Below are 27,657 nucleotides of genomic sequence, written 5' to 3'. Positions count from 1 at the left end.
TGCCAGTGATCTTTTAGTTCTGGATTTGAATTTAACATTAATTCCCAAATTGCTTTGAAATTTCCAGGATTTAGAGAGCCATCTGACTCATCGTGACCATCGTGGTTCTCGGTTTATTTTAACTTCAGCATTATACTTGACTTTTGAAATTTTCGACTGTTCGTCTAGCAAGTCACGAACAGAAAACTCCATTTTTTGTACATCCTTAAAGGACAAAGAACTACTTAAATGCTCTTTACAAGTTGAATGTTTCTGAAGCGATGCAGATATATTTTTTAAATTGGAGTATCCTTCACAATTCCATACACACTTTTTATTCGAAAGCAACAAACATGGCCAACAATACAGTTTCTTTGTAATACAACTTCCACACAGCCATTTATACACATCATACTAGGAGATATTAAAAGCACGTACTTTTTTCCCGTCTTTTTGGTCAATACACAGTTTTGGAATAGGCCTGTCACTCAAAATAATTTTTCGTCTTTCAGCCTCAGGTCTTTTAGCCAATGGTAATTCCAACAACGAAACAATAATGCCCTATCCACTGCCAAGTGCCAACATAACAGTATTGGTACGAGTACTGTAACTTGGTAAAACTTCAGGCTCAAATAAACTCATTTTTGTCTATTATATTTATCTTACTATTAAAGTAATATTTACGTCTTCAAACTTAGCCTTTAATTTTTAAATAAAAATTTAAAATAAAGGCCTAATAAAAGGCTTTGGCCTCTTACGCCTTTATCTTAATTACACAACCAACTAGTGTTAAATTAAAAAAAAACGTAATAGGCAAAAGCCTTGTAAAAACATTGCAAATTTCTGGGTTTAATTATTATGTTCTTCACCAACTTCACTTTACCAATGTCTACAACTTTTAAATTAAAAACACTACAACTTTTTAATTTACGAAAACATTTAACCACGAACCCTCAAATTACGAATTAGCAAATTAAGAACAAATTCAAGTACAAATCGATAAATTTTTCCGCTAAAAACAAACATTCAACCGCAAAAACAAACGCAGGCCACCTCGTGTCGGGCCTAAATGACTTCCGTAAGCGCGCATATAAAATCCATCCTCCGACGCGTTGACCAGCGTCGCGCGATTTTTCTATAGGGATATATTGTGGATGGGGTCGGCCAGATTCGTTCGGGCCTATTAGTGGTTTTTTTAAGTGCGTTTAAGCGATTTAAGGCTTTTTGCGTTAAATAAAATATATTTGCGGGTTAAGATAATAAATAAATTGGTGTGTTAACATGATATTTAATTAAAATAAAATATTTTTAAAATTTTATTTTTGTATTTTGTATGCTTAAAATTTTAGGGTAGGCCCGGCCTACTCTGCCTATTCCCACGAGCCGCCACTGTGTCAGGGATAATTATACGAAAGGTCGGTCAAGTATATCAGAAGAGAAGCAACTAAATGTTTTGCTGGCAGTTGAAGAAGATTGCCATAAAACGACTCGCAATATTGCGTTAGAAAATCAGATATCCCAGACATCCGTCGTTAAGTATTTAGGTATAAATAAATGGCACCCTTACAAAGTTCAATTGGTTCATGAACTAAATGAAGATGACCCAGATAGGCGTTTAGAATTTTGTGAGAGACTTATGGACTTGTGCCATGCTAATCCACAATTTTCAAAAAAAATTGTATTTTCTGATGAGGCAACGTTTTGTCTTTATGGTAGTGTAAACCGGCAAAACTGCCGATATTGGGCTACTGAAAATCCGCACTGGATGATGGAGTGCCACAGCCAAGTCCCTCAAAAAGTAAATGTTTGGGCGGGGGTGATTGAAAACAGGGTTATAGGGCCCTTTTTCTTTGAAGGATACTTGAATGGTGAAAGGTATTTAGAGTTTTTAGAAAATGACTTGGTTCCATGCCTTGCCACTTTATACCCCGATCCAAAAGACCCGGATATATTAGATAATTCCTTATGGTATCAGCAAGATGGAGCTCCAGCCCATTACACTCGTCCCGTGCGCCAGTACCTGGATACCGTTTTCCCTGGACGTTGGATTGGTCGGAGGGGTGCAATTGAATGGCCGGCCAGATCGCCGGATCTGACTCCTTTAGATTTTTTTTTGTGGGGGTATCTTAATTCCAAAGCTTATGTTAATCGGCCAAACAACATTGAAGACTTAAAAATTAGAATAACGGAAGAAATAAGATTGATAGAACCTTCTGTTATCGATAACGTTTTACAAGAATTTCAGCATCGACTGGGATATTGCCAAGAGGTTCGTGGCAGCCATTTTCAACACTTAATAAATTAATTAAAATATTTTTATGTATTCTTGCTTGATATAAATAACTCTTCCAAAAATAGACTTTTATTGTGTTCAATCGTCAACGGTCGAGTTTAGGTATAGGACATGGTATTTTTGAACATACCCCTGAATTTTAAATGAATTTATTCCAACCTTTACGTTCGCACTGTATAACCCGAGCCTTTCAAATGTTTTTTGTTTGTAAACACTAGATTTCTTGACCACCTACCACAGAACCGAACCATAACTGGTCTGGGTTTCTGCGAGGCAGGTGTTTTTTTTTACCCATACGCTCGCAGTGAGATATGTCGTTTTTATTTAGGTCAATTTTTAGCCGTTCACTAAATATTTGTACAGCTGATTCGAGATCTTTGTTACCTTTCTGCATCCCGTGAATTATAAGGCAGTCCGCATTGTATTTAAGCTGCATATTGCGCAGCTTATTTTCTTGTCGTTCTGCGTTGACTTTTAGATTGTTAATGTCCAAAGTTAGACTTTGCAGAGATGCATTGATCCCCCTGTGGAATTTGTCAATCTGGACCTCAAGTAGGCTGAAGCGTTCATCCTCCTGGCTTGGCGCCTTTGAAATTGCGAGAATTGTTCTCGGAGCATGCTCAAACCAACATTAAACTCAGTTGACAGTTGATCAACCCGGCTATTTAATTCCTTTACACTTGTGGCTGATTTAGAGGCTATGGCTCAATTTCCTCTCTTAATCCGGTTAAGAAAATTTCTCCCCGGCTTGCGCACACAAAACTTGCACTTTAAAACACTTTAAATATTATTAAAAAGCTTAGATTTCTTAGAGCTGTCTAGCACGCGTCTATTCACTACAAAGCGCCATCTCTCACATCATACCACAGTGTATGTTTAGTTCATAGAAAATATAGGCATCAGACACAATGTCAATATAATACTCGTCAAGAACAACATGTACCTTTACCCATACCAACAAATGCCCTTGTAAAGGGATCATTTATGATCATCTATGATGCAAAAAAAATGTATAACCTTTTTTCCCCTCACAACTTAGAAACCTAAATAACTTTAAGAAGTTCCAGTGTCAGTGTAAAAAACTTTCGATTAGTAAGGCTTATTATACCTTAGATGAATGTTTTAATGATCGACTTTCATTAGTAATGTTATTTTATTTTTTGTTTGTGTCAAGTGCTTTTTTTATATGGTATGTCAATGAGATGTTAATCCTTCGACAATAAAGCATGTTTTAACTTTGACTTAGGAAGAAGACGGAGAGGAACACCAAGGAAGCTGATGAGAAGGAATAGATGAGGAAAGAAGAGATAGACTTTTGAAATAATCGAGAACAGTGGAGACTAAGCATTGAAAGACAATTGAAAACGTCTTAAACCCGTCTTACATAATTTGATATGAAAGTAAAAAATCCTAAATTTGTTTGCAATAACAAAATTTTAACCACATTCAAACCGGAATAAACTTTTTTGGCGGCAGTTTATTTCCAAAAATTAAATTACGAGTATATAACACACTATAACCTACAACTTTTCCAATAAAACGTTGTATTTCAATCCAAATACTGATGTGTCTTTAATAATGATATTAAATATAACACACAATATCCTGTCGACCATTACAATACCGTCGACACCGTCATCATCCTCCAACGCCACCCACTCAATGCAGATAGGGTAATTGTATCAACGTGGGTCCAGTAAAATCAGTCGCTTTCAAATACGGATCCGAAATAGGAACACGTCATTTACAGTGCTTTAAATGACATTTAATTTAATTCTTTACCGTCCGGTTGTTGGGTCCGAAACTCGAAACGGCCCGATTGGTTCATCCTGTTAAACAATATTGATGTCCTTTGTTGTACGGTAATTGTTTTAATTTCTGCCGATGGCGGCGCATTTAATATATGGGGCTCTGAATAGATAAAATAGAATACATTTTATATGATATCCAATTTTTTTTAACAAATAATTTTGATAACAAGCAACATCTATTTTAAACATATTTTTTTTTATTGATTTAATTAAAAAGAAGTGAAAACAATGAATATATAACGGCTCTGTTAAATATCTTTTTAAACAAATAATATTAATATTAGGTCGCAAATTCGCAAACTAAATGCTCAAATAAATTACTTCTACTGAACTAATAATTTATTTAAAATATATGAAATATTATAATATATTAATGAAAAATATGGCAACATGGTGTGAGGTACTGTTTACTTTAGTTCCAAAAAGTTGTGAAATATCCGGAGGAAACGGCTTAGAAAATTGTGTAACTTGTGTGTATTGATGATTTGGTGTTTATAGACAACGTGTGTATAAAGGTAACTTACAAATTTTAGTAATAATTTCGAAGTTGTGTGGGCTATTGTTTATAAATGAGGCTATGAGTGCAATATCGGACTAACCCACAAAAATTCAAAATCGGCTTTATTGTAGAATATTATCCGTCAAGTTAAAATATATTTATTGCACAGTGGACCAAACAACCTATTCCTTTTCGTTAGAACGAGATGGCAGCACTAAAATAGTTATTGAACTTTATTATTGATAAAAGTTTAAAGAAGCAAAGTGAACTATCCTCAGCTAGTCCACTGTGCTGCTATAAGTAAGAAGTTTGTGTGTTAGAGACACCTTAAAAAAAAGACACTAAACTGGCAAAAAGTGAAAACGCAACGGTCATCTGTTTTGATCTAATGAAGACTCGTCCTACACCTGTACTTACCACAGGCATTTGTTACTATAAAAGGCAGTTATGGACTTACTGCTTTAATATACATGAAATGGGAACCAATAATTCGTTCATGTTTGTATGGGATGAAAGTATTGCTTTCAATAGGCCGCAAGAGGTGATATCCTGTATTTTATATTACATAAAAAACTTTGTTACATCGAGAAGACTTATTATGTATTCTGACCAATGTGGTGGTCAGAATCGTAATATAAAAATTTCATTGATATGTAACTATATTACTGAATCTCCATTATTTACTATGGAAGAAATAGATCATAAATTCCTTGTAAGTGGTCATTCCTATTTACCATGCGACAAAGATTTCGGAATCATAGAAAAAGAAAAGAAAATCCATCCACATGTCTTTATACCTCAAGACTGGCATACAGTCATAAGACATGCTAGAAAAAAAAACCCTTTACCATAATAGAAATGGATAAGTCAAGATTTTTTTCTACCAAGGAACTTGAAAGTAACATAATAAACACAAAAGTATATGAAACAAAAACAATGGTGGAGAGGCTCAAAATCCAATGGTTAATGTTTAGAAGTACTCGAATAATGAAGAGGTTTATTTTAACACAGTAGATCTTAGTAAAAGGAAATCTGTTTCCAAGGAAATTAAGAATCTGCGCCTTTTATACCCAAATGGTAATGCTATTAATGAAGCCAAAATAAAGATCTCCTTGAGTTAATGAAATTCATATTTCCTATATACCAAGATTTTTATAAAAATCTGAGGTCATCTGCTCAAGCAACTGGAGGAGAAGTAGTTGGCCCAATTGAGAAAGATGAAACTTTACGTATTTAATAACTACCTACTTAATAAAAATATAAAGTTTCTATATTTTTTTATTTATTCTCGTGACAATACGAGTAATACAGTTTTTGACGTAATACTTATAATAGCTTAAGTTATAGTAACCCATTAAAAAACCCAATCTATTTTAAATGCAGAGTGTACTAACCCACATAGAAAAATCGAATATTAGCCATATCCAAAAATTTAAATCAAGTTTCGCAAATTTAAGTAACACTCAAGAATATTCAATTAATTCGAACTACAGAAATGTCCTTTTAAAAGGGTTTTGCGCACTTACATTTTCGTATTTTTCTTTAACCAATTTTTAGCACTTAATAATATTGGGGTTAGTCCGTTTTTGCACTCATAGCCTCAAATAATTGCTCTCGAGGCGCAACGTTGCCGGACGGAACAATAAAATATTCCTGATAGGAAAGGTTATTTGTAGACCGCGTAGGTGATGTCGGAGAACTGTGGCGTTTGTAAAAAAAAAGTTGCAGAAAATGAACAGGCTCTTTGCTGCGATGTCTGTGAAATTTGGTTGGCACAGAACATGTCTTAATATGACTAAAACAACCTATATGCGCTATGAAAAAAATGTAAATTCTGGATGGAAATGTGAAAAATGTAAAGATAAAAAGCAGGATAATAAGAAAGATGAATACACGATTGCAGATATTATGTCGAAACTAAACGAAATGGATGGAAAATATAACAAGCTATTTCAAAAGTATGAGGAGCAAATAAAAATAAATAATGAGCTTAAGGAGGAAATTCAAAGTATCAAAAAACAATTAAATAATAAAGAACAGAAAGAGTTAAATAATAATGTTATCATTCAAGGAATACCATATAAGGAAAATGAGAAACTAGAGGAAATTGTCAACAAATTAGCATCTGCATTAAATATCCCGCAAGTTCCCAACAGTATAAATAAAATTTATAGGTTGGGTTTTTCAAAAGACAACAAATCATCACCAATAAGAGTTAGTTTTAGAACAGGAGAAGATAAGAAAAAGTGGATGGCAGCTAAGAAAACAAAAACATTAACAACACATGATTTAGAACGATATACTGATAAACGCGAAACAATTTACATAAACCATGATTTGACCAAATTTAATCTGGATCTTTTTAAAAGTGCTAAACGATTTAAACAAGAAAACAACTACAAGTACTTATGGATTAATGATGGGAAAATTATGCTGCGTAAAGATGATAATACTAAGGTTGAACTATTGCAGGACTCCAACGACTTAAAAAACTAATTATACCTCAAAATAAACTTAACATAATTTATTATAATATCCAAAGTCTCCGAAATAAGTTTGATGAATTCCAAGCCAGCATAAAAAGCATATCAAGCGATATCATTGTTCTTGTAGAAACATGGTTATATCCAAATGAAACACATTTTTATAATATCGATGGATATCAGGCAGTTCATTCCTGCAGGGACTCTAGGGGCGGGGGCGCGAGCATTTACATTAAGAATACAGTGCATTTTAACAAAATAGACTGCAGTGATCAAACAGAACCCTATAACTGGGTGTGTATAGAACTAGATAAACTTAAACTGAGTGCAATCTATAGACCTCCATGGTATTCACCAAATGAGTTCCTAGATAAGCTGGAATCTGTGATAAGTAAATATAGGTCTAATCATATTATTTTAGGTGACTTTAATATTAATCTTTTAGATCAAGACTCTATAATTACTAAAGACTATAAAAATATGGTTGCATTAAATAATTTTTGTTTTGTCAATGAGATTAGTCCTGCCAGCGCCACTCGAGTCTCACAAAGTAGAACAATAATAGATCATGTAATTTGTACTACTAACAAAAAAAATGAATGTGATATTAGTGTAGAAGATACTTCTTTATCTGATCATAGAAAAATTTGTTTAGAAATAAGCGCAAATATAAGGAAATTCAAGCCTGGAATATTTGTTCAATGTCCCGTACTAAATATACAAAAATTTAAACAAAAACTCCAAGATAACCTAATAGAAAAAAATAAAGATTCATTTCAAAATTTAATTAACGTAATTAGCAATTGTAAAATAAAATCAACAATTAATAAAAAAATTAAATGTCGACAAAACAATGATTGGATAACACCAGACTTATTAATTTTAATTAAAGAAAAAGAATTGGCGTATAAGAACTATAAAAAAGCTCCAGAAAATAATAACTTCAAATTAAATTTTACAAGGTCAAAAAATTCACTAAATAATAAAATAAAAGCATTAAAAAATGCGTACTTTAAAAACAAATGGGCCCAAGCAGCACAAAATACAAGAAAACAGTGGGATACAATAAATCTGTTTTTAAATAATAATTCTACTAAAAGCAATATAAACCAAATCGAAATTAATGGTCTATTAGAAAATGATGATAAAAAAATTGCAGACAGTTTGAACAAATATTTTAGGGAGGTAGGTGCGACCATAATCGAGGACATGCGGACTGATACAAAAAATATATTAAAACAAGATTTTAAGGAGATTAAATGTGATAATAGTATATTTTTTGAGCCGGCAGACAGTAATGAAATAAGCAACATAATATTAAGCCTAAAACAAAATGCGGCTCCGGGCCATGATAAAATTACAATACTTGATCTAACTAATATAAAAGAGTACATATTAAATATACTAGTCATACTTATAAATAATGCATTCAACATAGGCGAATTTCCTCCTGACCTCAAAATATCTAAAGTATGTCCAATTCATAAATCTGGTCCTAAAACCCAATTAAATAACTACAGGCCTATATCTATAATAAGTGTCTTTTCAAAAATTATCGAAACAGTGATTAAGAGGCGGATGATGTCATTTATAGAAAAATATATCTCATACGATTTATACCAATATGGGTTTCTTAAAAACAGCAGCACTTTAAGTGCTACTATAGATCTCCTTAATTATGTGTCAGCTAATTTAGATCAAGGCAAAATTGTCATAGCAGTTTTTGTCGATTTAAGAAAGGCATTTGACGTAGTTAATCATGACATATTATTAAACAAGCTGGAAGAAATGGGTTTTCGGGGATCTGCACTGTCCTTGATTGGGTCATACTTACTTAATAGAAGACAATATGTACATGTAAATAATAAAGAAAGTAATATCTTAACATTTAACTGTGGTGTCCCTCAGGGGTCAGTGTTGGGACCATTACTGTACTCACTGTATGTTCTGAGTTTACGGGTAGCAGGGTTAGACGCCCAATATTATACATTTGCTGACGATACTGTATTATTGTATTCGGATAATGATTGTGATAGATTGGTTAATAGGGTAAATGATGATCTAACTAAATATAGTCAATGGTTACTACAAAATAATCTTAAAATAAATTTGGACAAAACCAAATATATCCTATTTAAACAGAAAAATAAGACAATAAATCAAGTTAGAATATGTCTAAATGGTGCGACTTTAGAAAATGTAAATAATATAAAATATTTGGGACTTACACTGGATGAGAATCTTAATTGGAACGCTCATACTGACTACTTAAAAAGTAAGATAATTCTCTTTACAGGAGCATTTTATAAATGTAAGCACTTCTTAAGTAACGCAGCTAAATATAAAATATATAATGCTTACTTTCTTTCAAACTTGCGATACCTAATTCCAGTGTGGGGACCTCTTGTAAGTACAATTTTCAAAGAGTTGAAATTTTGCAGAGTAAAGTACTCAAGATTTTATTTCTTCTTATCTTGATTATTTTATGCATGCGGGGGACATATTTGAAATATTGAAAATCCACTCAATTAGTCACATACTTAAAATAGAACAAGCAAAATTAATATTTAAAATAATTAATAAGCTACAAAAATCAAATTACACTATTGTTTATTCTAGTGAAATACATTCACATAATCTAAGAAACAACAATATTCGACTAAGTAGTGCTAGAACAAACATTGCCCTTAGAAACCCAATCAACGCAGCGACACAAACCTATAATGATCTGTCTTATGAAATAAAACAAGAAGTTTCTTATTATAAATTTATTAGAATGGTTAAGCAATCCTTACACTATTAACAAAGTTGCTAATATGTAATTCTATGGCCACATTGTTACAATAACATATTTCTTTTAAATGTAACTTCGGTACCAATGCTAATATATTCATATACTGGACTTGTGTGTTTATTAAGTTTATGAAATAGGCAATATTATAAATATGTATTAAGAAAAAAAAAATGTAAAAAAAAAATCAATTTTGTAACCAGATAATTGCTTTAATATATGAAGTGTTTTCAAAAAAATTTCTACTTCGTAACAAATATTTAAACACCATAGGGAGAATGGCCACCCAAGTCAAAAATATGAACAATTATTTGCACCGACTTTATTAAATGGGGATAAACTTTCCCTTTAACAATAAATTATAATACCATTTCAATACACTATTTAATACTACAATATTTAAATTTTCGTGTATGGTTTCTGTAATGGTAGCGCATTACGTACTGTTGATGAATACCGATGTCGTTTTCCAAATCGAAGAATTCCTGATCGAAAGGTTTTTCAGACAGTTTTTGCAAATGCTCAGGAAACAGGAATGTTTTCAAGCGTAAGAATTAATTCTGAACGAGAGGCGGGACCAAATGTCGAAAATGAAAAAAAATTTCTGGATATGACTGAAGAAAACCCGGGTGTTATATAGTACGAGGCATATTACAAAAGAACTTTTACGGTTATTTTAATATTATTCATCACATGTGGACGTTTGGAAGACTTAGCAAAAACGGTTTTAAGCCTTTCCATATTTAACCGGTTCAAGCTCTTCAATAGGGTGATTATAGCTTAAGGGTTCAATTTTGGGAATGGATCCAACAAAATAAAGGCCTACATAAATACATTTTATTTAACGATGAAGCTCATTTTACACGCAATAGAATTAATAACCGACACAATGAACATCGGTGGTCAGATGAAAGTCGTCATGCCACGTTTGAACTTTCAACATCTGCCTGGTTTAAAGTGATGATCAGCATGGTCTCCATGCTAGTATAGTATTTAATGAAAGAGAGACCCTGCTATGCAATACGGTGGCCTTTGAAGATTTGACTCAGTTCAATGGGGTGGTCAATAATCATGGGTCTAACTGGATCTTTGCTTCTCAAATCTTGATACATCTTTTACAGTTAAATCCAGTGGTCTTGTTAAACATGATCCTTATCACCTACCACTTAAACTGAAGTTGCCTTGTCATTAACCTAAACTTTTGGATGCACCTGTAACTTTGTATTATGATTTTTAAACATGCGGATTTCAATTTTGTCAACAATTACTTATTAGATTACAACTGGAAACCATCATGTCAGATTCTGTTTTAGATCTTAATGTTACTAACTTTTATTCAGGACAGTATGGCTGTTTTAATAATTTTGTACCTATAAAACGCTTTTCTTCTTCTAAACATCCTCAGTGGTTCTCAAAAAAATTAAAAAACATTATAACTTAGAAGAAAATCGCGCATAAATTGTATAAGCAGAGTGGTTCACTTTCTGCTTATGTAAACTTCAGTGCCTTGAGGTTGGAGGCTAGGAATCTGTCCAAGGAATGTTACTATAGCTATCTTACAAGACCAAAAAATTCTATTATCAATGACAGTAAATATTTCTGGAAGTTGGTTAATTCACAATTTAATAATGGTAATACTAGTCTTCCAAGTGAAATGTTTCTTGGTCACTCTAAATCTGATTCTGCCCTTTCTATTGTTAAATTGTTTGCTTCACACTTCTCATCTGTTTACAACAATAGTATGTTAAACACTGCAGTGGGAAATAAAAATGTTTTAAATAATCATGATTCTGAAAGATTTAACTTAGTGTCTGATGTATTAATAAGCCCTAGTGATGTTGAATGCTCTCTTTCTAGACTAGACATAAACAAAGGAGCTGGACCTGATCTTATACCCAATAAAGTGCTAAAAGAATGTTGTCATTCACTCTATCTACCTCTTTATTATATTTTTAATCAATCTTTATTACTTGGCGAAAAATCTTTAAAAATTTTTTAAAGCCAGCCTCATTTTGGGACACGTAACACTAGCTTGGAGAGAGGCTAATGTAATATTCATACCAAAAACGGGGCGTCGTCCTGAAAACGAAGCAAAATCATATCGCCCGATTAGTCCAACCTCGTTTCTTCTAAAAACAATGGAGAAAGCAATCGACCAATACATAAGAAGCGTAACTCTTTCTAGAACACCGCTCCACCCTAGACAATTTGCCTACCAAGCAGGCAAAACTACAATAAGTGCACTGCACTGCCTCGTAAGAGACATAGAAAAATCAAACGACTGCAAAGAAATTGCTCTTACTGCATTCATTGACATAGAGGGAGCATTCGACAATACCTCACACCTGTCCATAACAAAAGCCTTGCAAGACTGGGGGGTAGAGGCCCTCATCGTAAAGTGGACAGGATCAATGCTCAAGCACCGCTCCATCACAGCAGAAATAAATGGAGCGACAGCAACAGTAACCACAGTAAAAGGATGTCCCCAAGGAAGGGTTCTGTCACCTCTACTGTGAACATTAGTAGTAAACAAAATTCTTAACATATTAAGTAGATCCGGATTCACAGTTCTAGGCTACGCAGATGACCTGGTAGTAATAGTTAGGGACAAGCACTAGGGCGTAATATCGAATCGAATGCAAAGTGCCCTAAATACTATACAAAACTGGGGCGAAACTGAAGGATTATCTTTAAATCCTAGAAAAACAATTTTAGTGCCGTTTACCAGAAGAAGGAAGCTAGAACTCAGAGCACCTATATTAAACGGAACTCAGCTAACATTTTCTAACGAGGTGAAATACCTGGGGGTTACCTTGGACCACAAACTAACTTGGAACAATCATCTAGACAAGACCATTTCCAAAGCCATAGTGGCAATCTGGACATGCCGCAAACTCGTTGGCAAAACATGGGGGCTAAAACCGAAAATGGGATACTGGATCTACCAAACAGTCATTAAGCCCATCATCACATACGCTTCGCTGGTATGGTGGCCGAAAACCAAACAAACAACCGCACAGACCAAATTAAACAAAGTCGAAAGGCTGATATGTCTAGGAATAACCGGGGCAATGTCTACTTGTCCTACCACAGCCTTAGAGACACTGCTAAACATGCCTCCACTTCACATAAGCGTGAAAAAAGAGGCAATTAACAGTGCTCACAGGCTTTTCCAAACCGGCAAATTCAAGCCTGGGGATTTAAGTGGTCACCTGCGCATCCTCGAAGCAATTAAACTGGAAAATTGCCATCAAACCACGTGACCACATAACGGCCATGCTGGATCTATTGATCTATGAAATTCCATTCGAAGTGATCATAGATGATCGCCAATCATGGGAGAAAAAACAAGTACCAAAAGCCGACAATGCATCGCTATGGTACACAGACGGTTCCAAACTAACAGAAGGAGCAGGACTGGGCGTGTCAGGCCCTAACATTAAGATCTCAAAGTCACTGGGCAAATACCCTAACATCTTTCAAGCTGAAGTGCTTGCTATAAACATATGTGCAAAAGAGTGCATCAACCAAGTCCTCCAAAGAAAACACATATTTATACTATCAGACAGCCAAGCTGCTCTAAAGGCCCTGAAAGCTTTTAAATGTGATTCAAAGCTAGTCTGGGAGTGCAAACAAACCCTAAAGCGCCTTACAACAAAGAATCAAGTAACACTAATGTGGCTACCTGGCCACCGGGGTATAGAGGGGAACGAAGAAGCCGATCGCCTTGCAAAAAAAGGGACTCAAACACCATACTATGGTCCAGAGCCATACTTTGGTTTAATGAAGACCCACATCACCGAAGACCTAAACAGGTGGGAAAAAGAACAATTGCTGTCGCACTGGAGAAGAGCACCAGGACTAAAACAGGCAAAAAAGTTTATAACAACTTCTAGAAAAAGAGCTGAACAGCTCCTAGACATGAACAGATCAGACATCAGAACAGCAGTCGGACTCCTTACCGGTCATTGCCCAGTGAAATATCACCTAAAGGCAATAGGTATAACAGAGGACGACCAATGTAGATTCTGCAGCAATGCCACAGAAACAGCAGAACACCTGCTCTGTGAATGCCCGACCCAACTCTGCAAGAGGCTCAAGTACCTGGAAGGGGTACAACCAAAACCTCAAGAAGTAGGACAACTATCTCCCAAAAATATAGCTTTGTACGGCAGAAGTCTAAGACTTTTTGAGACAAACTAAGACAAGTAGAGTTATGCACAAAATATCTCACAGGTAGCAGTGCTGAGCGGCGGATCAGCCGAAACGACTCCTTTCTCAATCTACAATCTTATTACTTGGCGATTTTCTCAATAATTGGAAATGATTAAATGTTTGTCTCATCCTTAAATCTGGTAACAAGAATGATGTTTAAAATTATCGCCCCATCAACATCTTAACGTGTATCCCTAAATTTTTTGAGCACTGTATGGAAAATTTTGTATCTAAAGTATTTGTGTGTTGATCAGCAGCAAAGCATGGCTTTATAAGGGGCGTTCACTCGAAATAAATCTTTTCTTGTTTACCAACTATATTTTCAAATTTTTTGGAAAAATGTGTGAAACTCATGCCATTTACACAGACTTCAGTAAGGCATTTGATAAAGTCAATCATAAAGTCTTACTTGATAAACTTACTAAACTTGGCATTTGTGGCTCTTTATTGCAATGCATTAAATCATATTTAACCAACCGTGAGCAGCAAGTAAAAAGCTGCCTTTCTTCACCATTCCAGGCATCTTCTGAAGTTCCTCAAGGTTTCCATCTCGGACCCCCGCTTTTCAGTCTTTTTATTAATGATCTTGGATCGCTCCTGAAATCCCACTTCCCGCTTTTTGCCGATGACCCAAAAATCTACAGGTAAATTTCCACTCCAAATGATATTATTACTTTGCAAAATGATATAAACACAATATATTCCTGGTGCCAACAAAATGACATGCTACTTAATGTTTGTCTTCATGCTGTTGATAATTCCATTAACAATGTTGCATTAAAAAGTGTTGAATTGGTGAAGGATCTGGGTGTTTATCCAGATCCGAAGCTTAGTTTTTCTTACCATTTTGACATTATGATCTGTAAGGCAAATAAACTCTTAGGTTTTTTAAGAAGATTATGCAAGGATTTTACAAACATTCCGATACTAAAAACATTGGATGAAGGCTTTAGTATACGAACGCCAGTAGAAACCGTAAAAGGACTCCACAATCAAATCTTAAGTGCTTCAAATATAATCTAAATGCGGCAACACGAGCGCTTAACAAACGTGCTGCAGCTTGCCTTGAAGTTGGTGGGGTATTTTCGAAAACATTTTAAATTAGTGGAATTTTGATTTTTACTAGTATTTGTTTGTGTTGCTTTTAAAATAAAAAATCTTACAAAAAACCTTCAGAACCGATTATTGCAGAAACGGTTGAGAATCGGATTAAAACATATAAGTTAATTTATCTTATTTTGACCTTCTGAACATGTTCCCAAAATATTTCTCTTTTCTCCCGAAACACCCTGTATAAATGTAAATGTCTGTGGATATGTTCCGTTATAACTTAACAATCACAATAGAGAACTGCGTAAAAATTTGCAAAGTTAGGTTTGTTTTTTTTAACCTCGGAAGTTTAAAAGCAGAGTTTTATTTGAAATTTTTAAATAAATATTGGTTATTCAACAATAGAGAACAGCCGATCTTGCTCACAGGACACCATCGCTGCCACGTGCAAATTACACATTTGGTAATGTGAAAAACATTTAATACTAGAACATATCGTAACTAGTAAGTCACGTTCACATTATTGGCAGCTTCATGTATTTGGAGTAGAAACTGTCAATTTGTTGATTGTTCACCCTGAACTCTCTTGAAAGCAAATAAATGTTTCACCTTTTACTAAAAATGTTAGCTTCCCATCACCTTTAGCTCGCGAGAGAAGCCATTGGCTTAGGCTAGTATTAAAATAATAAAAAAAAGGTTTATATTATATAACTATTTCCAATCTGTTCATCTGTGTATGAAATAATAACGTGAATGATAGACAGGGTGATTCATTAAGAATAGGCAATCTCTGAACTGGAGATACTATACACCAAAATATGGTGATTGAGCTTAAGATGTCTTATACAAAATGTTGCAGGTTTACGAGATACAGGGTATTTAAAGTTGGAATATTAATTTAAAATTTCTTAATCATTTTGTGATTTTAAGCAGTATTGTTTTGAAAATTGGCGACTTTATGTGTTTTGACATGAAAATTACAAATTTTGTGGTGAATTTAGCATTAGGCGTTGGTTACACCCAGTTACTTAGGCAAATTACAAAATTTTTTTGCCTCATCAGATAAATGGCTAAAACGAAAATCTAAAAGGTAGTTAATTTTAAATAAAAAAGGTGCCCTTGTTTATTTCATGTAACTCTATCAGTTTTTAAGTAATTTTCATTTTAAACATTCAGCGTAAAAAATCCTAAGCCACCGTTATTACATTGGCTTAATAGGATTTTTTTCTTTTAAATTACTACAACAGTAAAGACAACAAATAACAATCAGTAACAATATTAAAAGAAAACTTCAAAGCAAATGCTCAAAATGCCCGCCGTCCACTTCAATACACTTTGCAAGGCGTCTCCTTAAAGATCTTTGAATATTAAATAACTTTTGTCGATTATTTTTGATATTAGCAGCTTCTTGAATTTTCTATCGTAATTTTTCGATGAAATTAATTGTATCTTTGTAAACCATGTCCTTTATGTCTGTAAAGTCTAAAGGATTAAAGTCTGGACTTCTAGGTGGCCAAACAAATTCACTGCCACGCCCAATCCACCGGTGAGGAAAATGTTCATTCAGGTATCGCTGTACTGGCTGAGAAAAATGTAGCGGCACCCCGTCTTGCATAAACCACATGTTCCGCCTTATGGCTAGTGGTACATCTTCTAGTAGTAGTTTTAACTGTTGTTCAAGGAAGTTTAAATAGAGGGGCCCGTTCAGATTAGGAGGAAGTTCAAAAAAACCAATAAAAAACAGATATTACACTACACCAAATATTTACCTTGAATTCATGCTGAAAATGTCGTTCCTTTAGAGCATGTAGATTTTAGGAGTCACAAATATTTTTCCAATTAAAAACGCCTCATCTAGTAAACGTCGTCTCATTAGTGAAAAGAAGGTTATAGGGAAATTCCTGGTTTTCGGATTGATTATCTAGTATTAATTATTGAGCAAACTGTAGGCGTACTGGTAAATCTTGAGGCAGTAAATTTTGGACAGGAATATTGTGATATTGACGGAAATTCTCTTTCTTTAAAATTATCCAGATAGACGATTGGCTTATTGTTGTTGCCGTACTTAACCGACGAGAACTGAGATCTGAATTTTCCGAAATACGAGCTAAAATCTCTTCTTCATCATCGACGTTGGTATTTCTTGGAGCACCATTTAAGGTTTTAGGACGAAAACACCTTGTTTCGCCTAGTCGGGTATAAATACGTCAGAACAGTTTGTTAGTGGGTTGTCTTCGATTTGGGTACAATTCTAAATATCTTCTGGCTGTACCGGTATAATTTGGCTGAGCAAAAACGCAAATCATATCACGCATTTCACTGTTGGAATATTTATTATGATGTGGCATTTTCTTATGTTAGAATTTTGACTACAAATAATACACTCTTACTTATTGACAGTAAAATTGTCATATAATTTCTTTACATGAAAAACTGATAAGTGCTGACACAAGCCTACTTGAAAAAAAGCCAATATAATAACGGTGGCTTAGGATTCTTTACGCCGAATGTTTAAAATGCAAATAACTTAAAAACTAATAAAGCTACATGAAATAAACAAGAGTACCTTTTTTATTCAAAATTGAACTGCCTCTTAGATTTTCTAGTCGTTTTAACCATAACTGATTAGACAAAAAAGATATGTTGTAATTTGCCTAAGTAACAGGGTGTAACTAACGCCCTGTATAAATAATGCTAAATTCACTACAAAATTTGTAATTTTCATGTCAAAACACATAAAAAGTCGCCAATTTTCAATACAATACTGCTTAAAATAACAAAATTATTAAGAAATTTCAAATTGAAATTCCAACTTTAAATGTATCTCGTAACGAGATATCCTGTATCTCGTAAACCTGCAACATTTATATAAGACATCTTATTGCACTGTTTCTCGCACAATGCCTAAATGTGGGTTCCAGGGTTATGATTATTAGCCTTTTTTAGGGCACGCAAAGAAAACGCAGCTTTATATCGTTAAACCCAGCTTTAGTATTGAAAGATAAATCAATGTCATAATTGACAACTAATTTAATCTATAACCTCAATTCAAAAAAAATAAATACAAGGACAGTAATGTTCTAATACTTAAGTTATAATTATGAAATTTAAAATTATGAGAAAGTAAATAAAGTAAAATTTAGCACTTAATACTTATTCAATTTTACATCTGATAATACCTCGCATATACGTATATACTCAGTTCCCAATTTCAAATCAAATCAGTGATGGTGGTTATATAAACAATTTTGCTAAATTTAATTTAAAATCTGTGATCATTTCTACATATTAATTTCAAAAAAAAAAAATCTATAAATTGCGACGAACCGATAAATCAATACCTGAAGAAACCAAGCCAAAAAAAAAGGGGCTACCTGAAATTCTGAGTCTCTCCAACTGGTAGCAGGGCCCACCTGATCTGAATGGGGCTCCTTTGTTGGCAGCTATACGTTTGGGTCAAAAGAGGCAGCAGCAGATCGACCAGTTAGGATGCTTCCAGAATGTCTAGCAGGTAGTGGAAGGCAATCGGTATTAGGTGTAGCCGATTGGAAGGAATGCAGGTTCCGGAGGTGATGATCCAAGTGACTTGATGTGGTAACGCAAGTGAGGTGGAAGCAGTAACAATAAAAATGCAGCAAAAGCAGAAGCAGAGGATAAGCAGAAGGTACAGGAAGGCCTAAAAATGGGGACCACACATGAGGTTCGACATGGCTGTCAATTTTATGACATTTTTGTGTGGGTAAGTAAGTTAAATCTTATAAAATTGCTCTCTGAAAAGTTGGATGCATTGATGTTCTTTTGAGTTATACCGAAAAGCATGCAAATAAGAGATTAATTAGATGAAAAAAATAGGAAAATGACTTAGGCATGTAACATGTGCTAACTTACCGAAGATGGAATGTGGCCTTTTCTGGGGTTTATTTAACACAACAAAAACAAGGAGCCCTATAAACTCTTAGGCCTACTTAGAAAATTAGCAATCAAGCTATCCTAGCACATACTAGTAACTACAAAAAAATTAGGCTAAGATAGGGTCTACTTTTTCACATCCGCATTAAGCGAAACTATCTGTCATACTCTAGAACCAGATAAAGAATGAATCTATTAAAAATAGGATTGTCAGTTTCCCCCAGATTTTAAGGAATGCATTTATCTGTCAAGTACCTAGGTGTTGACATGCTGGGTTTAACTACTGGGTACTATCTGGTACCAACATTGGTTTAAGTAATTTGCAACTATGGAGCAATCTATAACTTGAGGCCATGGTTTAGCAACAATGATTTACAAAAAAAAACTGACAGACCAGATTGACATTAACATCCTTATCACTATTGATCCTTATGACTTGAACAAAATAAACAAATAGTTAATATGTGCTCAGTATTCATTAAAATCTAAAATAGGCCAAATTGACCTGCAAGGTAAAATCAGTGCAAAATTAATGGCAGTTCTTAATTCTATTCAATCAACAAAACAATGAAACAATATCTTATATTATTATTTACTTTCCTCATCCAATAATGGTTTTCCTTGCGTTTCAGATCGGGTATGTTAGGAGAGACCATCTTAACGGTGTATCATATCTGTGTAGTATGTATATTTATGTATGATTTTTAAATAAATTATTTTATGATACTATGGTTGAGATTTACTTTATCATGGCAAAAAAAAAATAAAAAATTAATAAATCAATTAATATATCTGTTGGAGATTAAACCTGTAACAATCTTAGGCGCAATTCACACAGAACGGGCGTATGGGGGTGGCGTGGGACTGGCGTGGTAGACGCATGTGCCACTTGCATATTCGCTTATGGGGCAATACAGATAAAAATGGCGTGGCACAGGCCTGACAGGTCACGCCACCGCCACGTCACTTCGACGCCACGAGGGGCCTACACTAGTGGTAAATGCCATATACCAAACAGCGGTTTATATTGCTTCTTTTTGTCTATTTGGTTATTTCGATCCTCCTGACCCAGACCTGGCGTTTTTAAGTCCATAAATTCTGTTCAGAAGCGGCGTTTCAAAATTGAAATTTTGAATTTAGCCAAGCAAATACTATCCTTAACCATTCCTGAAGCCTCTACTATCCCAATGGCTAGTTCTCAATCTTGGATTGAAGATTCGGTAAATAGAAATCTAGATTCAGTACCGCACAGGAACACGGGTGAATTTTATTTGAGTACATTTATACAATACAATAATTAATATTAGGGTAACATTATCATAATTTTTTTTGTTTTAGATTAAACAGAAATAAATTCACTTAAATATATTTTCTTTAACTTACCTCAGGTTGTTAATAATAGCCTTTCCTCTGAACTGAAAAGTTCTCTTCAATTTGTGGGTTTCTTCTCAATATTAACCCTTACTGAACCCTTACTAGTATTTTATAAAAACATTGAACAGACATTCGATAGAAACTTTGAAAACATTCAGCGTACATATTGAGCTTTCGCATAACAATAAACGAACCACCAGTTTTTTCTTTATCTAACCACAAGGGATGTATTCAGTAACTCCTTTGCCTTTGAATGTTTTGAAACTTTGAGCTAAATTAACAAGGTTCAACATATCTTGATCATCTTCGTCATCATCCGAAAGCATTGTAACTTTACTACACAGTCATGTACGTAACAAATAAATGACAATAATCACATTGAATCCCTTTCTATGTGAATTGTGCGCGCCACGTCCGCTCCATTCCAGCTCCATGCCAGTCCCACGCCACCGCCATACGCCCGTTCTGTGTGAATTGCGCCTTAAGCTCAATCGCCATATTTTGGTGTGTAGTATCTCCAGTTCAGAGATTGCCAATTCTTAATGAATCACCCTATATATGACATTCATAATTGTGTGTCATGACGCATGCGTTCCTCTTAACCAACTACGATGGTAAAGCCTTCTATTTTATTACTTTCGAGTTTTAATTATTAATATCCAGATTGGGGAATCAACCATTACGCATAGAGAGGTGCTTGGAGGCGAAAGCGCAGGCATGCATTTCGTGCGTTTTGTTACTTTGCTGTGATTAGCAAAAACACCATATCTAACGTAACTGCATATATACTAGATGCATTTCGGGTCAATTTTTGTTTTTTTACATCTATATGTCTGGAATTACATTATTTATCTCGCTAAAGTAGTAAAAACGTCGTATCGTATGTAAAAATTCTAAAACGCAATATCTAAAATGCCACAACAGGCATCAGCTGCAATGTTTTTGCCCGCAACGAGTGTGCGTGAATTATAGGTTAGGTTGTCTGTTGTTTTGATTATTTGTAGCGAATTCTCTTCATAATTTTTTTGTGTGAAATATCGAAACGAACAAAAATTAATATTTCGAATGTCGGCATAATATTATGTGCCGACATATTATTTAGACAGTTTATATAGATAGTTTTCCCTATCAGGTAATGAAAATTAAAGCGTTATTCTAAGAAAAATAAATTATAAAGTCTGATAAAAGGAGGAATATTTAATACTACACGGAAAAAAATTAAAACTCTTAAAAGTAAACTTAAGAAAAATTAATTTTTTAAATATAAGGCTGTCGAAGAGACCACCTTCTTTGGCTACACGTACACAATAAGTTAACCTTATCATAAAAGCCATTTTGTACTTCCAAAGGAGTTTCTATTAAAATGCAGTTGGCATATTCAACCATTTTTTCTCACAACTCCTCTAAATTTGTTGGCCTACTTAATTTGTATTTCTAAATGGTTTCCTCAAGACAACCCCAAAAATAAGCTATTTGGCAACAAATCCGGAAATTTAAGATGTCATTAAATTGCCATTAAGTTGCCAGTCCTACAATAAGACGGTTAAAAATAGTATTTGTTAAAAATTCTTTTTACCATAACCGCATTATGAGCAAGACAGCCATCTTGTTGAAAATAGGCCGTTATCAGGACTCAATCACCTTTTGTGTTCACTTTTTCTTACTTGCTTTACTTTTCTAAAAAAAATTAGGTACTACATTCATATCTCTATTTCTGTTCTCTCTAGGTGATTTATAATTTTAGCTCTAAGCAATCGTCTTATCTCTGTTCTTGTCCTGTAAAATTCTTCCTTGTTCTCATCTGTAGGATTTCTTAGTATTTTTAGGCGTTTGTTGGTAGTTTATCTTTCTAGCAATTTTTCGCACGTAAAACAACTCTATGTTGTTTCTTTAAGTCGTGCTTTATGAAATAATCGATAATGGCAAGTCAACTGCCATTCTCAAGAAAAAAATGTGTTTAATTATCACTTGAAAATGGCCCTAAAAATTCCTTACAAAAATTAAATAATTAGCTACTATCAAAAAACAGTTTATTTAATCGCTTCAATTATTAACCTTCTAAAACCATTTTGGTCAAAATTTAAATCTAAAAAAAATCATAAAATAAAATAAGTCATTTAAGTCATAAAAATTACATGATGTTATAGCATAATATAAGTCACCAATTTCCATATTTTAAAAAAGATTCTATACCGCCAATTCACCGATTTATCGAAAAGAGTTTCCTTCACGTGTACATAACATCCCGCGCGAACCGAGTATTTTGCTTTATCTCGTTATGAATACATTCCATCGTTTAAGTACGGAGCTGGGGGATTCGAGAAACGCTGAATCGAATTTGCGGATAAAGTAAACTGAAGTTTCGACTTGGAATATAGGGGTGAACACAAGGGGTCGAGAAAAGACGGCGACTCCCTTGTTAATATTCATCAGAGGTCCATATGCAAAACGTCTGCTGATTCGCTTCCTTTTCTCAGCCGGGATTACACAGCACATCATCCCGTTAAACAACACGGACGAAATTTGCAATATCGTCTTTAGCAACGCTAAATTTGATTGGGTTAAGGTTTTTAGTTAACTGTTTTAATGTAGTTGAATTATAAATTTTGTATATTTAACGTATTTTTGGTTAAATTCAGATAAATTGGTTTACTGATTCAGGCTTATTATTATTGATAATAGAGATCGTTCATGAAAATCGAGGACTGATTCAAAACTTGTAAAAATGTTCCTGGAACGTATCGAAGTTTGTTGAACACAAGATTTGAGAACTTCTTTCCAATATAAAGCATTTTCTTTGTTGGTGGATGTATATATAATTGCTACTAAAGAGTTTTCCATTTTTAACGCTCTATGTTTGACAACAACGCATGTCCAAGGCAAAAGTAGTGACATTTTACTATAGAACGCTACACGATAAAACAATGCGTAGAAGTCGTTAAAACTTATTATCAAACTTAGTGTTCAGTTCGCGCGTTCGTGATCCAAACGTTCCGTGCACTACGTTTAATTTACGGTATTTACGATCATCCTGCAGAGTCAACAATTGGTCGTCTAATAACGAAACTCGAAACAACCGGTTCGGTGGTAGACCCAGCAAGGCCTTTATTACATAATCACAACAAGATCACTAAAAATATTGTTGCAGTCCGGGAAAACGTTCATCAGAACCCAAGACAGTCCATTCCGCGTGGTGCGCAAGAACTTGGCCTTGCTCAAACGTCAACTTACAACAAGGCGAATTTTACATCTTGATTCGGGTCCTCACTTGTACAAAGTGCAATTGACTCAAGAACTGAAACCCAACGACCATAGACAACGCCGCATATTTGCTGATTGGGTTCTAGCGCAGTTAAAAACGGGTCCTGCATTTGGGCAAAAAATAATTTTTGTCTGATGAGTCCCATTTTTGGTCAAGTGATTTTGTTAATAAGCAAAATTGTGAGATATAGAGCAATAAACACACACGTGTCATTTATTAAGTTCCATTGACTGAAAATTACTGTTTGGTATGCGTTTTGGTTAGTATTTATAAGTATAAGTGTACGAAGTTTTTACATCATTTGGCTCAATCTTAGAATTATTGGCAACATAAATACCATAGGGTGTCCTCTTTCAAATGGTCAAAAATGCTACAGTATATACAGGATCCATAAAAAAGTGGTTTGAGACAGGACATCGATGGTCGGAAGTGTCTCGTTTCCAAAATGGAGTTGAAATTTTTTTAAAAAATTGTTTTTTTTTCTCTGTGTTAAAAACGCTTTAAGCGTTTTAAATTTTTTAGGTTTTAAATGATAGGTGGTGAGACAACTTTTTGAGAAATTTTAGGTAATTTGACTTATCCAGGGACGGATTTGAAGCACATGTTCGTTAAATTTTATATAAAAAAACAGATGCGCCACTGTTTTTTTGAAAAAAGTATTTTTTTCTGAATATTTTGTTTATTTTTAACAAAACACAGCCCTTGCATTTTTTTTGCGCTCCGATGCACTGTTTTGGCGTTAATAATAATAATAATAATAATAACAAATTATGTACATGTTTTTGTTATGTTTATTGTCGCTGCATACCTACTACCGTATTTTTACGGTATGGCAGTCACTTAGGAAAGTCTTTAAAAGTCTCTACGTCTTAGGTGATCGGATCAAAAGTCAATTTTTGCAGAAGATCGAGATACCATATCCAATTGCAAATAATGTTGTCAAGGCAATAACATGAATAAGAGAAAATGAGTGACAGTAATCAAACAAAAGTAAAAAATTAATTAATTATTTGTCTCTGTTTTAAAAGAAAACTGGTAAAAATCAATCGTCTTGGATTGGATGAGCTTACAAATATGCATTTTCTGTATGGAGAAGTGCAAGGAAATGCAGCTGGTTGTGCCAAAAACACCATGCACAGTGTCCTACAAAGCCATAATCTTCATCCATTTAAACTGCAAAAGGTGCGGCATCTTATTCCTGGAGATGCTCCTCGTCGTCTTGAGATGGTTTCTCCGTCAAACAAAACAAAATGTCAATTTTCCAGGTTTAATCCTTGCAAGTGACAAAAAATTATTTCCAGAAGTCATTTAATCCTCGCAATAACCACGAGGGGAGCGATCAAAACCCCCACTCTAAACACATCAGAGGGTATCAGCAGAAATTTTATATTAATGTTTAGGCAGGTAGTCTTGGCGACCACTTAATTGGGCCATACGTTCTACCAGATTACCTTACCGGTAATAGTTACTTAGTATTTTTGAGAGATGTTCTGACGGGCCTAATGGAAGATGTGTCTCTCTAGTTGTGGAGAGAACTCCAGCACGATGGCAGTCAAGCGCATTTCGCTCGTGCTTTAAGGGCTTTTCTAGATCAGATCTACAACAACAGGTGGATAGGTAGAGGTGGTCCAGTCCCTTGGTCAGCAAGATCACCTGCTCTGACACCTCTGGACTTTTTTGTCTGGGCCGCCATGGAACAGCTTCTACATAACACCTGTAATGAATAAAAAAGACCTAGTTGCTAGAGTTGTGATGCCTGAGGACTTTCTGAGATACGATCCAGGGGTCTTTGCTCGTGTACGGGAATCTTTCAACAGGTGCAGAAAATGTGTGGAAATGCATGGAGTGTTTAAGCATTTTGTTTGAATTGTTTTTTTTTATTGTTTAAAATGTTTTTTTATTACTTAAATTGTTTATTGTTTAATTAAATAATATATTTTTTATTGTAATGATATTAAACTTTTCGTTGTCACAAAAAAGTTTTGAAGCACCCTTGTATTTTATTGTTTTGCACGAAAACGTTGCGTCGGAGGGCAAAAATGCAAGGGATGTGTTTTATTGAAAATGAAGAAAATAATTTGATTTTTTTACAGAACATCGGCGTATCTTTTTTTTATAAGAAAATTAACATACATGTGCTGCCAATCCGTCCCTGGATAGGTCAAATCACCTGCAATTTTTCAAAAAGTGCCTCACCACTTATCATTTAAAACCTAAATATTTCATTCCAATCGCTTTAAGCGTTTTTAATATAAAGGAGAAAAAATCGATTTTTTTGAAAAAATTTTAACACCCTGTATTTTTGAACGGACGCACTTCCATCGATGTCCTATTTAAAACTACTTCTTTTTGGCTCCTGTATATACTATAGCATTTTTGACCATTTGAAAGGGGACACCCTGTATATTTGCAATAAAAAAAAAACTGTCGCGTCTTATAGCATCTAATATCATGACGTTTTCATGGCATTTCAATTTTCCCAGTAATTTCTTTTAGACGGTAAAACGTTTATACCACTAAGGATAAGTATTCTTATAAAAACTTTTAATTCATTAATAGAAATTTTTGGGCCTAAGCTGTTTGTTGAATTTGGTTAGAATTATTTGCGAGAAATGATCAGAGAAATGAAACAGCTCAAATATGTTTGTAAGTGTACGATTTTATGTTTAAGATTAAAATTATGATAATTATAATATATAAAAAATTGCGACTGACTAAATGACTAAAAAACTAGTCCAAGCAAAAAAAAAAGTTCATACGATCATTTGGCTATACTTAGAATAGTCGCTCGATAAAAACTCTTTGTTAGTGGTTTGTAAGTCGGTCTATATCACGTTGAAGGACAGAGACGCTGAGCAGCGTCTTTTGGTAAAAATGTGATATGACACAACGCTGCTCTGCGTCCTTTGCTTGATGGTTAAAAATGGCAGGACGCTGTGTAGCGTTTTGCTTTATCATATAATATAATGAGTTTTATTAGCCACTGTCACAAGGCATTCGGATATTACCAGGGTACTGTCACCCTATCAAAGTATATTTACTTCTACCTTTTATTAATGCATCCTCTCCACAAACTCAAACAGAACGCCGTGCAGCGTCCCAGGAAGCACTTATGTTGCATTTAGTTACCCATTTACTGCCGTACTGCCATGTTGATAAACTGATTTGTGTTGTGATTAGTATTATAAAATAATAATATCGTAGCGTGGTGATTTGTGTAATGTAAGGTTAGTATTGTTAAGAATTATTTATAATATGTGTTAAAAATAAGTGGGTAAATAAGGAAATGGATCTTTTCATTAATTAGTTTTTATATATTTTAGATGGAAGACACAAATAACTATGATCCATATGAAAGAGATCAGCAACGGCTTCTTCAGCTTTCCGATGAACTATCGACAGATGAAGAACCAGATCCATTTGCAGATGTTAATGGTGAGTATGTTTCTAAAAAAAATTATGAACCATCTTCCGAATCTGATGAAAGTGATGAACTGTCTTCGAGTGCTCCAAATATGGAAAGACAGTCACGTACAAGCAAAAAAAAAACACAGTACCTGTATTAGATGACGAAGTTGATTCATACACGCCAAGACCTTCTTCACCATTAGTCTCGGATATAGATCCCTGGGAACCTACGATCGCTCCAATTCCTGATTTTAACTTTGATGAGGGCAGTAACGTCTTAAAAATAAATATTGGACCACACTCACCTTGTTGACTATACAAACAACTACGGTATATCATTAACAAATACTAATAGACCTAAAACACGCCATAACAGACATGCAAGTTTTCGCCCGGTAAGCAACCAAGAAATGAAGAGGTTTTTGGGTCTATGCCTATTACAAGGACAAGTTTCTACCAAGAACATGCGACGCTATTTTTCTTATTCTTTTCTTATGAATTTTTGTCGGTTAAAATAGTTTTATTCGGTGACTCCATATATATTTCAGAAACATTTTTCTAGTCAAAAGCAATATCCCATGCT

At 34.3% G+C, this 27,657-nt stretch overlaps 1 protein-coding gene across 2 annotated transcripts in view; it reads right to left on the bottom strand.

Moving 5' to 3' along the window:
- The window catches only part of LOC126734126 (peflin-like), a 66,135-nt gene that overhangs the window by 20,176 nt on the left and 18,302 nt on the right, over positions 1-27,657 (bottom strand). Inside the window, exon 4 of one of the 2 annotated variants that reach the window (XM_050437659.1) lies at positions 24,658-25,380. The exons of the other annotated variant lie outside the window; for it this stretch is intronic. Coding sequence (XP_050293616.1) covers positions 25,119-25,380 — 262 coding nt within the window. The 3' untranslated portion in view covers positions 24,658-25,118. Of the gene's footprint in view, positions 1-24,657; positions 25,381-27,657 lie in introns of those variants that run through there. 2 annotated transcript variants of the gene reach the window in all.

The sequence above is a fragment of the Anthonomus grandis genome, chromosome 3 (assembly GCF_022605725.1).
Source record: "Anthonomus grandis grandis chromosome 3, icAntGran1.3, whole genome shotgun sequence".
Taxonomy (NCBI): Eukaryota; Metazoa; Arthropoda; class Insecta; order Coleoptera; family Curculionidae; genus Anthonomus; species Anthonomus grandis.
This window is presented reverse-complemented; position numbering and strand designations above follow the sequence as displayed.